Source organism: Chlorocebus sabaeus, chromosome 9 (genome assembly GCF_047675955.1).
Source record: "Chlorocebus sabaeus isolate Y175 chromosome 9, mChlSab1.0.hap1, whole genome shotgun sequence".
Lineage (NCBI taxonomy): Eukaryota > Metazoa > Chordata > Mammalia > Primates > Cercopithecidae > Chlorocebus > Chlorocebus sabaeus.
In genome coordinates this window covers 52,597,397-52,612,707 of record NC_132912.1, presented here as the reverse complement: position 1 = coordinate 52,612,707, position 15,311 = coordinate 52,597,397, and the positions used below count along the sequence as shown (strand labels likewise).

General features: G+C 53.1%; 1 protein-coding gene across 1 annotated transcript; it reads right to left on the bottom strand.

Annotated features, from left to right (window-relative positions):
• Positions 1 to 3,706: 3,706 nt before the first annotated feature.
• Positions 3,707 to 14,924, bottom strand: RBP3 (retinol binding protein 3). The gene is made up of 4 exons (XM_007962654.3): positions 11,562 to 14,924; positions 9,553 to 9,743; positions 7,161 to 7,303; positions 3,707 to 5,589 (listed from the first exon to the last, which is right to left on the bottom strand). Exons 1-4 carry the CDS (start codon positions 14,613 to 14,615, stop codon positions 5,234 to 5,236), a joined length of 3,744 nt encoding a protein of 1,247 aa, XP_007960845.1. The 5' UTR covers positions 14,616 to 14,924; the 3' UTR covers positions 3,707 to 5,233.
• Positions 14,925 to 15,311: the final 387 nt, after the last annotated feature.

The window sequence follows — 15,311 nt, the reverse complement described above, 5'->3', positions numbered from 1 at the left end:
GAATGCAGCTTAAAGTTGCCATCTCCCAACTAGGAAGATGGTACCAAACGCCAAAGCTGCTGGCACCTTGATCTGGGACTTTTGAGCCTCTAGAACTGTGAGCAATAAATTTCTGTTGTTAATAAGTCACCTGGTTTATGGTGTTTTTTTATAGCAGCCTGAATGGACTAGGCAGTCACCTTCTATATGCCAGTTAAGAGTTGGCATGAGATGTTGCCACAATATATCACATCAGCAGGTATTAATTTTACAATCCTGGGTAAGAATTACTGCATTCCTTAAATTCTCTACGTCTAATTGAATCAGCTCAGCACCCCATCCTGTGGTCCTGGTGAGATACTCACCCTGTCACTGTTGAATTCCTAACCTGCCTCTCAAGCTCACAAAAGCTCCTCAATGCCCCACCTCAAGATCGTACCCTGTCCCTTGGTGCCCCAGGGTGTCCCCTTGCTGTTCTGGCCAGCTTTGCCTCTCTCCTCCACTCTCCTAGGATCTAGGGCCTTGGTGGCTTTCTGGCAAAGCTGTTGGTAGGCATGTGACCCAAAGACACTGAGTCGATGAGCAGAAAGTCTTGGCTGACCTCGCGGAACAGAGGAGGTTTTATTTACAGTAGCTGGAAACATGGCAAATTCTATCATAATAAATTATCTCCCAGCGGCAGCCATTCAATTCAGATTTACAAAAGTCCTCAAAATATGCTAATGAGGCTAAACTAAGACATTCTGAATTCAGATTCAGTTTGGTTCTCAATTTTAACAAAGGTCAACTTTTCTTTCTGTTGTTACCTGGGAGAGAAGTAAAACCACTACAAAGTTGGGCTCCTAGAATTCAACTTCTTGCCAATTCCTGCATCTCTAGGCCAGGGATCCTAAGCTCAAAAGTCCATTGAAGTAGGCTAATGAGTGGATGGAGCTGCCTGTAAGTGGCAATGGTGGGGAGCTTAATGCCTGGGTGAAGACTGCACAGCCAGGCTGGATGCAGGCCTCAAGAAAGGCCAGAGTTCAGGTCTTTGTATGAAATTCGTTGTCAACTGACTCAAGAGTTTTGCAAGCACTGATGGATAACCAAAGTGGCATGGAGTCATGGAAGCATGTCACTGGTGGTGATGGTTCAGGGTTGCCACCAGCCGGTGATCCCTTAACTCTGTTATGCTCCTAGCTTTGGAACAGGCCAGTGCTGGGCCTAGTGCTTCTAACCTCAGCCGTACCACCCTGTTCCTGTGAGCACTGAGACAGAGCCCTTATCAGGGGTGAAAGTCGGCCACAGTAGCCCCCAGACCAGCCTTGCACTCCTCATACCCTTGGAAAGTGATGGCGCCATCTGGAGGCAGCAGGCCTTCCTACAGGCCTCTTCCCTCGAAAGAGGGAATCACGCACCCTTGTCATTTGCCTAATTTTGTTGTGTTTTTAGAAGTCATGTGGTAGTTCTACAGATGGCATAGCAAGATCAGAACCTCATAGAATAAACCTTTTATCTGAAAAATAAGCCGTTCTCCAACATGTGTTGGGTTGTGACACTTCCTAGGAGAGAAGGTTCAGAAACCGTTTTGTTTGTTTGTTTTGTTCTGTTTTTGGAGACGGAGCCTTGCTCTGTTGCCCAGGCCAGAGTGCTCGATCATAAATCACTGCAACCTCAACCTCCCAGGTTCAAGTGATTCTCTCACCTCAGCTTTCTGAGTAGCTGGAATTAGAGGCACCCGCCATCACGCCCAGCTAATTTTTGTATTTTTGTAGAGACGGGATTTCACCATGTTGGCCAGGCTGGTCTTGAACTCCTGACCTCAGGTAATCTGTCCACCTCGGCCTCCCAAAGTATTGGAATTACAGGCCTGAGCCACCGTGCCTGGCCCAGAAACCGGTTATGAAAGGGATTAGGGGAGGCAGTGCCTGCAGGGAGAATGGGAGGGGTTCTCTGACGTTTTCTTTCCATTCATCTTGCCATCTCGTGTTTTCCTGGGGCAAGATGCAGGAAGCTACTGTCGTCTGATCCCATTGCTATTCTAAACTGCTTGGATTAGGAGGCTATTTTTAGTGCTGGCCACCCTGGTCAGCAAAGCAGAGAGGGTACCTAGGCCAGGTGGCAGCTAAATCCCATAGGAACCAGGAGATGGGAGGTGGGTGCCCCCAGGCGGGGATCTTGGAGGTGGGTTTCCTGGCCCGGAGTGTGAACCGGCTGTGTTGCTTTTCTTTCTGAGTCACATCGTGTGACTGCATCACAGCTGTGTGGGGAACCAGGGCCCTCTGACACACAGTCAGGGCCATCTACTGTGTGGGCCTGTGCGGGGCAGACATGGACACAGGAAGAGGAAGCTCCTCCCTTATTGCTTCAGTCCAGCCTGAAAGCAGCAGGCCCACAAGGGTCCCCACATGGCCCCTTTGCATTCTCTATGGATGAAGCATATCACTGCAGTAGTCCCTGGTTCCTCCTTCCCTGGATGGGGGTCACCACGTCTCCAGCAAGGACTTCCTCTCCTTACAGAGCCTGGCAGAGGCATGGCTTATTGCTGACTAAGAGCACCTGGAAATGAGCCCCCAGCACCCAGAGTCACCACCCCCACCATGCCCCCCAGCTCTGTGCTGTCAGTCCCTGGTCAGACTGCAAAGATGCCCGTGAGTGGACTGTGCCCATGCCCTGCCCCTGCTGCTAACATCTGGTCCCCCAAGTCTTCTCTGGTGCCGGGGACCAGGTCTGAGACAGCTCTGTTTCCACCAGTTGCCCTGTGGCTAGCCTGGCATCCTCAGGATCTGCCCTGGAGGGGAAAGAAAGGCAGGGAGAGATGGACCCAGTATACCAGTATACCCTGAGTTCCTTTCTCTACCCAATGGCTCTGGCTTGGCTGCCCAGAGTGTGGCCTGGCCTTTGATGGCGAACAATAGGGAAACTCCTAGGCCTGTCTTGCCCCAGAGAGCCAGCTTTGAGTCCCTGCCAGGGCCTTTATAATCCATTTATTGTACATGCTGTCACAACAGGGCTGAGCTGACTCCTAGGGGCACTCCAGCACCCCTGGATGCCAGTCAAATGAACCCCTGCTTGGTCCTGGTTGACTTACCTCTCCATCACATCTGCAAGAAGGACAGATAAATATGACCTTCCAGAAGTGTCTGCATCACCTAACAGCCCTTCCAGTGAAGATGAACCCCTAGTTGCAGGTCAGGCCACAGAGATGGGGCAGGAAGCTGTGTCAGGGATTTAGGCACAAAGCTGGGACCCCAAGACAAGGCAAAGAAGATGGCAGGCTGGGTGCAGAGCAGAGTGACATTAACTCAGGTATTAACTTACCTTGGGTCCTGATCACTGGTGGACACTGGGTGAGAGGTGTGGGGGACAGAGAGGAGGGAGTCTGAGTGTCTGGAAGGAGGTGTGGCTATGTGCAAGATGTGAGCTGGAGGTAAGTAGGATTTGGCAGGATGCAGGCCATGAGCTCAGACCAGGGCATAGAGAGTTGAAGGGGCCCAGGGCTCATCTGAACAGAGACTTCTAGGCAGTTCTTGGCCATCTGGGTGTCCCACCAGAAAAGAGACCTGATGGGATTTTGTTTTCCTTTTGTTTTTCCTCCAGTCTTGTGCCTGCAAGCAGGTAACAATGCAAGAAGGCTTGCACTTAGGAAGGCTGAGCCTGTACTTTGCTATGCAGAGGACTTTCGCTCCTGTCTATCTCAAACCCCTTTTCCAGATCAGGCCCAGGGCCTCTTCATGATGTGGTGGAAACAGAAGGATCTTTGGAGCTGTACAGAGATGGGTTCAAATCCCACCTACCCTTTAACCAGCTGCACCAGACTGTGCTGTTCATTACAGAAAAGTCTTTGGTGGATGGAAACAGACAGGGATTTCATGAAAGACCCCGGATGGTGCCCAGTCCTGGATGGGTGGACTGGGGGACCTGGCTGAGCAGTGGGTAGGGACAATGGGTCACTCCACCAGGACCACAGCCAAAGTCACACCGGGAAGTCTGGGAAGCACCCCTTGAGGGTGCTGCTGCTGTCCCTGCTAAGCATAGGGCATGGCTGTGCTGTCCTTATACACTAGGCTTCTGGCAGATGGCCACTGCCCAGGCTCCCTGGCCACTTGCTTCAGATTAGACGTCTTGCACAGGAGCTTCTGGTTGACCAAGGCAGGACCACATGCCCATGCCCTACTGCCAGAAGGGCTGGAAAAGTGGGCTTCCAGGGTGTTCAGCTTTGTAGTGGAGAAATTATGACAGCTAACATTGGCTGGGCACTAGATTGGCTCACTTCATTCTCACAACTCCAAATGTATTATTATTTCTCCCATTGAACAGATGAAGAAACTGAGGCCCAGAGAAGTGAAACGAGTTGCCCAGAACCACTCAGCTGGGGAAGTGGCCGGGCTGGTTTCCTACCCAGGCGGGGCTGACATCACTGTTTCCTACCCGTTCCTATGGGCAGTGATTCTCTGATCACCCAAAGGTGCTGCAAATGCTGGGTGGCCCAAAGGAGGACATAGGTCCACCGTGCTGGCTGTGTGACCTTGGGTGAGCTGCAGAGTTTGTCTGTGTCTCAGCTGGCTCCTGGGTAGAAGATGAGAGTGGCCAGCTATGCAGCTGGCGTGAGGCTCAGAAGAGACACAGCCAGCATGTGTACATCACCAGCAGAAGGGCTGCACCAGCCCTTTCCCTATTTAACATCCACAGGACCTTTGCCACCTGCTGACCCCATAGCATCTTGCGCCACATCTTAAACAAAATCAGCTGTCCATAGAGGCCAGCAGGGCAGATCTGGAAGATCCAAATAATGTGAATGGAAAACCCATGAAAAAAAGAGATTTAACAACCACTGGTGATGACTAAATTGTGGTTAATGGCTCAGTTATATAATTTATTTTATCTTCTTTATTTTTTATATTTTGGAATAATGACAGCTGCATCTGAAAATAATGATATATGCACATTAATGAGTATTTAAGAAAAAGAGCAAAGTATGAAGAAGAAAGATACCACCCCAAGTTCTACCACCTAGAAGGAACCTTTTTTAAAATTTAGGTTGTTATTGGAAAGCCATACATATATATACATATACATACACATATATATATGTGTATATACGTGTGTGTGTGTGTGTGTGTATGTATACACACCTCCAGCTCTAGCCTAACCAGAGCTCAGCAGGCCCCTTTGCTGCCCCTGGGAACCTCAGGCCGGGCCACCTGCAGGAGTGCCCTTGGTGTATATCCTAGAGGTTCTGTTTGTCCTGGGACTCTGCCTACGGGGCCCTTCCCTATGGGTGGTCCTGCAGGCCTGGGCTCCGCTTCACCCTCAGTTGATTGTGCTGGAGCATCTCCTTGGCCCTGGTGAGAGCCTCTTCTGCAGGGACAACCATATGGGGTGTCACCCCCACCCCTTCCCAGGAGCTGCCATCCGAGGCCCCCACAGAACGGGCCGTGGGGATAGTGAGGTAGAGGTTGGTGTCATCCACGTGGTAGGTCTGTGGTGGCTGGCAACCCCCGCTGGTCACCTCCCCGATGACCAGGGCCCGGCCCAGCCTCTTCATGATGTAGGTGAACTCCTCCGCAGTGCCGGCCGTCACACTGCTGGTCAGAATGACCATGCTCTTCTTGGAGCCATAGCGTTCACCTGGAAGACATAAGGCCCTTCAGGATAGGGGTCATGTCAGGACCCTGGAGCACCTGTCTTCTCTATCCTGCCTGGACCTGCAGTGATGGAGGAGGCCCTGGGGTTTCGGTCTGTGTCCTTGTGTCCACTTGTGAGCCACTTGACTTCTCTGAGCCTTGATTTCTGCATCCGTAAAATAGGGATAAGAATGCATGCCTAATCACGAGGATTTCAGTGCTTGACAACTCCCAACGAGGCATTCTTATGCCAAGTGATAGGAAAGACTTGACTCTCCTGAGAAAGGGACGTCCTCTCTCTTCATGAATAATGAAAACACTTAAACTGACCTGACTTCCTTTTCACTTTGGACTCGGAAAAACCCAATTTGTGATGTCATCAGAACAACCCTCTAGGACAGCACTGTCCAACAGGAATGCAACGTGAGCCAGAATGCTGCCCATAGATGTCATTTTAGGTTCCCTAGTAGCCATGTTGAGCAAGCAAAAAGAAATCCCTGATGTTAATTTTAATCATGTTTTGTTTAAGCCAATGTATCCAAAATATATCCATTTCAAAATGTAATCAAATAAAATTATTAATGAGGTTTTTTTTCGTAATGTCTTCAAAATCTGGTATGCACGTTACACCTCCAGCACATCTCCACTTGGGAGAGCCACATTTCAAATGCTCGGTGGCCACAGGTGGCTCGTGGCTCCCATATTGGACCTCACGGTTCTGGGACCTCACTATCTGTAGAATTGAGTCTATCTTTAACTTCCAGTCTTGAACATCTATTTGAATTTAGAATTCACCTGGTTCTGATTTGTATTTACACTTCGTAATATTATTGAATGTATGTCTTACAAGCTACAGCAAAATGCCTGTGTATTACAGAAGCATGGACATGAAAATGATGGGGTGTTTCTCTGGTCACAGGCACACCCCCATTGATCTCTCCAGTCCTTTCTCGTTGGATAGGAGCACCAGTTCCTTGGTCTTACACACTGGGCAGGGAAGATAGATGGAGGCCGTCCACCCTGGAATGGGGCTTTGAGAGTCATGGTTCTGTAAAGCTAGCTCAGGGCCTGCCTTTGCTCCTGTAGCCACAGCTCTGTGTCCAGGGCAGTGAACAGAAGCCTGATGAGCATCATGACCTTTCCAGGCAAGTGTGTGGCACTGCAGCTGAGAGCTCAAGTATGGTGCGCACTGGAAATGCCCATTGGGGTTGGTAAGGGGCGGGGAGAATCCTTCAAATTCTGCATTTGTCCCGCAGGCTGGTGATCATAGTGCTAAGCCTGGGGGAAATTTTGGTATTAGACAAACTAATATTCACATTTTGGGTTCCACTTATTAGCTGCATGACTCTAGAAAAGATACTTGACCTAGTCAATCCCCACTTTTTTTTCCTCTAGAAAACGGGCGTAGTGATACATGCTTTTCAGGGATTCGAGATCATGCACATCTAGTGCCTGGACTAGGACAGGGCTTTACAGTCTGGTTACTATGACTTTTACCTACACTCAAGCTGTCTTTCCCTGGTTTCCCAGAAGCTTCTAGAATGACAGTAGAAAGGGGAAAGCTTCTCCACGTACCTACAACCTGGGCGTGTGTCCAGAGTTCACTGATGGAGTCATCAGGCCGGCTGTAGATCTTATCCAGCAGAACTGGAGGGCCTTCATCAAAGAAGTAGGAGCACAAGATGGGAATGGAGGATGTGGGGCCACCGATGTTGAACCTGAGGGACGGGAAGCAGAGCCTGTTCAGGGGCTGAGCTCACAGTGAGGCCCTCTGTGCCCTTCGGGGAGGCCAGGATCTTTGTCCCATGGACGGTTCTAATTCTTGGCAGCCTCAATGTACTGCCTCTTCCTCCTTTAGAATACCATGGGTTAGCATTTTCCAGAGTATTTCCAAGAGTACTAGTCTCTTGAGAACAAGAAACTTTGTGGTCAAATATGTTATCCTTTCCTTCCGCTATATAATTAACACATGTTAATATATTAAAGGACCAGTCGGGTGCAGTGGCTCACGCCTGTAATCCCAGCACTTTGGGAGGCTGAGGTGGGTGGATCACAAGGTCAAGAGATCGAGACCATCCTGGCTAACACAGTGAAATCCCATCTCTACTAAAAATACAAAAAATTAGCCGGGTGTGGTGACAGGCACCTGTAGTCCCAGCTACTTGGGAGTCTGAGGCAGGAGAATGGCGTGAACCTGGGAGGCGGAGCTTCCAGTAAACTGAGATCGCACCACTGCACTCCAGCCTGGGCGACAGAGTGAGACCCCATCTCAAAAAAAAAAAAAATATATATATATATATATATATATATATATGTGTGTGTGTGTGTGTGTGTGTGTGTGTGTATGTATAAAAGGTCCTGACAAGTCCTGCAGTCAGAAACTTGTTGATCAGTTTCCCCCATTTATTGACCATGGACTACTCCCCTGCACCCATATCTGCCTATGAGTGGAACACATTTTGGGAAACATTGTTTTTCCTGGTTGCATTCTGTGACAATCTTATGACACCTACCGGCTGTCTTAGTTCAAGTGTCTTAACAGGGCACTTAGTGTGTTGAAATATTCAGGCTTGTGGAGCCACATTGGAAGAAAGGGAGCCTGCATTTCTCCCAGGCCATTTAGATTTGTCCCACTGTGTGACCTCACTGGGGCCCTGTCTCCCCACTGGGGCTAGTGACATGTTAAGCAGCCTCATCCAGTTGATGGCCTGGGATGACCTGGCTGGGTTCTGGGCCTGTGATGTCAGTGTCTGAACCTCCAAACAAACCTCAGGGGTGGAAGGGTCTTTAAGCAAAGTGCACTTGCAGGCTGGGGCCATCTCCTCTTTAAAAAGTGTAAATGGCATATTCAGAAGAAAGGGACTTAACATGAGTGTCATTCGGGTGCTCAACAGAACTTCTAAAGAAAAAAATGATCAGAGAGACCACAGGAGCCTCAAGCTCGGGCTGTGAACACACACAGAACTGGAGCCAGGGCTAATGTTTTAGCCTTAATGTTCCTTCTTCTCCCAGGGAGGAGAAGCAGTGGGTACAGGACTGAGAGCCACCTAGTGACCACTAAGAACCATGTGAGTGAGCACTGAGGGCTAGAGAACTGGAGCTGGGTGAATGCTCCTGCTCTGCCACCCCCTGCCACTTCTTTTAGACAACAGGGGAGCGTGGAAGGGTCCCGTCTGAGGAAGGCAGCCTGCCCATGGAAGGTGCCAGGGCATGTCCACCAATGGACCCCAGAGTCACGGGATGCCAGGTCTGGCCACTGCCTGAGGGTGCTCATCCACCTCCTACCCCTAGTCCATGATGTAAACTCACGACATATGAGGCACAGTTTTACAGAAACAGGGGGGAGGTGGCTAGCTGAAGACATCCTTCTGACAATCATTTGGTGATGCAAAGAATTCTTTTGATAACAATAGTGATTAATTTCTAAATTCTCCCTGTGCGATTTCCAAATTCTGCCTGTATGACGATTCATGTGACCAGGGTTGTCATGAGTTGATTTTGTATGACGTGAGGCGCCTTCCCAGGTGGGAGGCCTGGCTGTCTCACACGCCACTGGCCATCAGAATCACCTGGGATGCCTGTCAAATAGAGATTATCGGGCCTGTCCGCCGGAGCTTCTGAGTCAGTAAGGGAGGAGTGGGGCCCAGGAATCAGTGTTTTTAACGTCTCCTTCCTCTCCTCCCCACTGAATCCTATGACCAGGCAAATTTGGGGTAATTCTCAATCTGGAATGCACATTGGAATCATTGGAGAAGTTTACAAAAACGACCAGTGCTGGGCCCCGCCTGCAATGAAACAAGAACCCCTGGGCTAACTGGCTGGAGCCCTGATAGGCAGGAGGCCTGGCCCCCTCGGGCCCTCTGCTGTGTTGCAGGGTTCCTTTTCTTCCCTGCTGTGGCCCATAGCTTTGACTGTCCCCCGGCAGTCCTGCGTCCTGGCTGGGAAGCACTGACCCCTGGCCACTGACCTCATGTCGATGATCATGGCATCCGTGTGCATGATCTTCTTCCAGATGTGCTCCACCAGCAGCTTGGAGACCTGGGTGAGCAGCTCACCATCCCCAAACATGTCAAACCTCAAGTAGCCAATGTTGTCCTCAAACACATTAGTGTGGAAGGAAAACTTGATCAGCTCTTCAAAGACTTCAGGGGAAGGGATCTGTAAGAGTTGGAGGTCCTACTTAGTGTCAGGAGGAGCAGCCGGTTTTAGAGTCCAGGAAAGCAGGCACCACGGATCGCCTTTATGTCATGGGAAATATTAAGGGCATGGGACAGGAACCGACATTTCTGAAGGAGTTAGTAGATACCAGGGACTTTCCCAGTGACATGTCTGAGATGTGACATGCCACTGGGACATGTATGATCCATGGGCAGCCTCCTTGCAGAGGATGCTCCTGTCTGCCACCCACATGCCCTGATGTCCTGAGCTAGAAGGCCCAGGAATGGTCTCCCCTCTGACCTCTCCAACCTCACCAGATACTTCCTAACGTCTCCAAGCTCACCTTCCCCTCCACTGGGGCAGGATTGGAAGATGTTAGTTACCTTTACCAGGCGCCTGGCCCTGTACTAAGCACTTTGTAGAGCTTATCATCATCCTCACAGCCACCGGTGCAGGAGATAACATGATCCCCATCTTTTCCACGGAAAAACTGAAGCACAGAGAGATTAAGTAACTAGTCTCAGGTCACACAGTCAGTAAGTGGTGGAGCCAGAATCTGAATCTACATCTGACCCCAAATCGTGAACTTTGGCTATACTGGAAAGGAAGGAGCAGATGATTTGGAAACCGGGGATCCTGCAAGCCTAGCACAGGCTACTCCCACGTGGATGCACCTCCTCCTCCCTCTCTAAGGCTGCTGGAGGGAGGCAGGACTTGGTGAGCTTGACTGGGACCAGGAGCCTTCGTTGACAGAGACACCGCCCTCTAGGCCCTGCCCTGCCCTTAATCACAGCTCTCTGGCCCCAGGCCACTCCCCTCTGCTCCTCTCCAGGCCTCAGTAGTGAAAAATGGGGATAACAATTCTGTAGCAGATGCTTTTGGCACTCTCAGCCCCCTCTGCTTTCAGCTGCCCCTGGCCCCACTGACAGGCTCTCCTATAGCACAGCCCTGTCTTTTCACCCTCAGCTCAGGCCTTCTCCAAGAAGGGGGAGCCTGCCCCACCCTGAGTGATGTCCTCAGGGCAACTCTTGGCCAATGTGGGACAGGAGCCACTGGGCCCCACCTGCAGAGGACTGTGCCTGGGAGCATCCCCACACTCATCAGTGTCCTTGCTTCAGCAGAACAGCTTTGAGGCACCTGCTTGTCAGCTTCCCGTCTCACTCTCCCTACTCCCTCCTTCACGCCTGCTTCAGCAATGGCCTCCCAGACAAACTGCCTGCACTCAAGCCCTGGTCTCAGACCCTCCTCACAAGGGATCCCACGACAAATGCTGCCCTGCCCAATCGTGATGATGCAGCAAAACCACAGGTAGAACAGCGTGGAGGTGTGAGTGCTGCCTAGGTGGAACTCTCGGCCAGCGGTGGGGCACTGGGTGAAGCCCACGGCCACCTCTGCCAGGTGTTGGCCTCTTCCCCAACACTGACAATGAGAAGCCCTGCCATCACTCACCTTCCACCCAGCCAAGGCTGAAATGCCTTCTATCCCAGGGGCTTCCAAACTGGCTTCCTGTGAGTATTGGTTGGCTTTCAAACTGGCTTCCTGTGAGGTGGGTGCAAAAATAATTGCAGGCTTTGCCATTGAAAGTACTTTTGCACCAACCTAATATGCATGTTCAACAGAGGTGTTCAGCAACCCCAGGGTCACAGAGAGTGGATGGAACAGGTTGAGAAAGAGGAAAGGACTTGACTGGTCAAAACTTAAACATGAGAACAAATCTAAAAGCCATTGTCATGCACTGTGCACAGAGCCCAGCCTGTGCAGACAATGGGCCAACTCACTCCCGGGACTGGGCTCAACCAGGTCTTCCTTGGGTCTCACCTGCATAGGGACAATTCCAGGAATGCGGTCCTTGGCATTCTCAGGGATATGGGCCGCCTTCAGGTGTGGGTCTCCGGAGAGCATCTGCAGGTCGGCCCCCAGGATCTCGGCCAGGGCCACTTCTGAGGTCACCCTGGAGTAGCGGCTCTGCAGACCGCTCAGTTTGACAGCCATCTTGGCCCCCAGCTCGGCGGAGGCATAGTTATCAGCCACCAGCTTCCCGGCCGTCTGCAGCACCGTGGGCACCTTGGCACGCAGAGCCACGATGTCCTGGGCTGTGGAAAGGGCTTCGCTCATGGGCACAGTGATGTCGGGCTCCACGCCAGCCAGGTTCCAGGCCTTGCCTGTGGTGGCACTCAGGGCCATCTGGGTGGGCATGGATGCGTATAAGGGGCTGCTGCCCACCTGGTAGATGCCCACAGAGAGTGCCCCTCCAGCTGTGGGCTCCCCAATGACCGTGGCCCGCTGCAGGTCCTGCATGGTGTGTGCAAAGGCCTCGGCCGCAGAGCCACTGGTGTGGCTCATCAGGATATAGAGATCCTTGTGTGAGCCATAGCGCTGGCCCGTGACCTGAGGCAGGGTCCACACCTCCATGACTTTCGAGGTGGCCCTGTCAAAGACAGAATACAGGTGCTGGCGGGGTTCTGCCTCAAAGAAGTAGGAACAGAGCAGCGGGATGGCCGTGGAGTAGCTGCCAGGGTTGTAGCGCAGGTCGATCACCAGTGCAGCGGTGTCCACCAGCTGTTGCCATACCAGCCTCACAAGCTGTGGCCCGACGGCCTTCACTGTCTCCAGTTCAGCCATGGCGTCAAAACGCAGGTAGCCCAGCTGGCCGGGCAGCACCTCTGTCTTAAACAGGGCCTCAATAAGGTAGGTGAGCTCCTCTGGAGAGGGGACAGCAGGAGGTGGTGGGGGTGCTTCCTCTACCACCAGCTCACCAGGGCTGTGGAACACTAGCAGGCGGTGGTCCCCAGACACCTCCTGCAGGTCTGCTGTGAGCTGAGAGGCCAGAGACTCCAAGTCCACGGCTGTGCGGTAGGCGCCCTGGGCCAGCTTGGCCCGCAGCAGGGCACTGGTCTGGCCCACGACTTCTGGTCGAGCATAGTGGGCCTCCAGCAGGTGCCCTGTGCCCTCCACCAAGGCCCCCAGGCTCTGGTGGAACTCCAGCACTTCCTGGGCTTTGTCCAGGGCCTCCTCCGCCAGCACGATGGCATCAGGCACCACTCCACCACCCAGCCAGGCCTCGCCGTGATTGTCGATGAAGGTGAGGACCGGCACGGTGAGCGCCAGGCTGCCTTCCGGCGTGTCTAGCAGCGGCACAGTGCGGGTGTGCAGCAGGTTGCCCGCGGTGATCTCACCTACCAGCGTGGCCCAGCCCAGGGACTGCATGAGGAAGGCGAACTCCTCGGCGGCCGTGGCGGTGCGGTGGCTGGTGAGCAGATACACCCCACGTTGGGTGCTGTAGCGTGGGCCCGGTAGCTCCATGTGGCTGAAGTGCTCCTGTGTGATGTTGGTGCGGCGATCATAGGTGGTGAAGAGGTGCACAGGGCCGGCCTCGGGGCCCTGGAAGTAGGACAGGAGCAGCGGCACAGCGGAGGATGGCCCTCCGGGGTTGTGGCGCAGGTCCATGATGAGGTGCTCCGTGTCCTGTAATGGCTCCCACACCTGGCGCAGGACATATGGGGCCAAAACACCTAGCACGGAGGCGTCAGCAAAACTATCGAAACGCAGGTAGCCCACGTTGCCCGGCAGCACCGACACCTGGAACACAGACTCCACCAGTGCTTGCCGGATAGCGTCGTCCTCAGGCAACTCTGGGGCTGCCCCTGGTGGGTCTTCAGCTGCAGCATCGGGCACGGGCCCAGAAGGGGTTTCTCTGGGCCTGATGGCTCGCACCAGGAGCCTGGGATCCTCGGATGCAGCCTGCAGGCCGGCATTGAGCTTGGTGACCAGATCGTCTTCGGAGACCACTGTGGAGAAGTCCATGCTGGCCAGGTGCTGCAGCAGGGTAGGCACACGGTCCACCAGCGTGTAGTAGTCCTTCAGTGCCTCCTGGAGGCAGTGGACCACCCCTGGAAGGGCGCTGCGAAGAGTGAGGATGTCCAGGGCTTTCTCCAGGGCCTGCTCCGCCGGTGTCCCCACACAGGGCAGCACTCCGCTGCCCTCCCACGTCTGGCTGCCTCCACCCAGGGGCCCCAGGGACCTGGACACCGGCACGGTGAAGAAGAAGTCAGACTCGCCTATCCTCAGCTTCCGGAGGTCCAGGGCCCCTCCTCCAGTCCGCTCGCCCACCACGATGGCCCTGCGCATCTGCTTGAGGATGTGCGCGATGTCCTCGGCCACGCCTCTGGTCTGGCTGCTGGTGAGGACCACCACATCCTTGTCGGCACCGTACCTTTCTCCCAGGACCTGGGGCAAGGTCCAGATCTCCGTGGTGGTGTTGGAGGGGCGGTTGTAGATAGTGTCCACGTGCAGGATGGTGTTCCCTGGGTACAGGTAGGAGATGATGTAGGGAATGCCGGAGATCTGGCCTCCCGTGCAATGCCGGAGATCCAGCACTAAGGCGGAGGTGCTCATGAGCTTCCCCCACACGTGGGCCACCAGGAACTCCCCCATCATGCTCAGCACCTCCTGGCCCGGGACACTGTCCACCCGCAGGTAGCCCACATTACCCTCCAGAACCTCATGGCGGAGGCCCCTTTGCAGCCAGGCAAGCAGTTCCTCTTCTGAGAGGCTGGTGAGTGCTGGGACTTGTGGGGGAGGCTCGGGGGTGCTGGGCTCATAGGAGATGACCAGGCGAGGGTCGTTCAGGGAGCTCTGCACCCCAGCTGTCAGCACACTGGCCAGCGTCTGCGGGTCTGAGATGCTCAGAATCTCTTGGCTCTTGATGGCCTGCTGGATGGCTTCCTGCATGCCCAGCAGGTTCTCTGGGAAGCAGTAGTTATCCAAGAGGACCTTGGCCATGTCCAGCACCAGGCTTGGCTGGAACAGGTGTGTGGGGCCAGCCAGGCCACAGAGCAGCATAGACATGAGCAGAACCCATTCTCTCATCATGGGACCCAGGGGGAGGCCTGGCTCTTGCACAAAAGCCCCCTGGACTGTGTGCAAGGCCGTGGCCCTGCTCTGTGCAGCTGCCTTCTGCCCTTGTCCTCCTCAGCTGGTGGACAGAAGGTCTGGGGCTAAACTCCTGAGTTGGAGCAAGGCTTCCAGCTCCAGTAAGCCTTTAATCCTGTCTAATTCAAGCACATCAACCCTGGGTATCGGGGAGGAGTGGCCAGGGTGGTTTGACCCAGAAGGTACATTGCATCTTATCTTGCTATGCTGCGTCTGCATATCACAACATTAATCGCTGCCATTATTTTAGTTCCTGCCACATGCCAGACACTGTGCTTCATCCTTTACAAGCTGACAGTTTCCACCAGAGCCTTGCAGAGTCCAGTTATTAACTTGCAAGTCCTCCTTGGAGAACTGGTTCTTCCACTGTCTCTCCCATGGCCTTAGGGAAGTGTCTTAATTACTTTTTGTGTAGATTAAGTGAGAAAATATGTGTAAACCACTTCTTCCCAGTACCCAGCAAGTAGGAAGCACTCATTACTGGCAAGTTCTCTGTATTAGATATTATCTCTGTTTCATAGCTAAAAAAAAAACAGGCCAGAGAGTTTTGTAACTAATAGAAGCCCATTGTTTTAGGTGGGGACAGGGGTTGCAGCAAGAAGAAGCCCTTGGGGCTACAGTTGGCCCATACAGTAC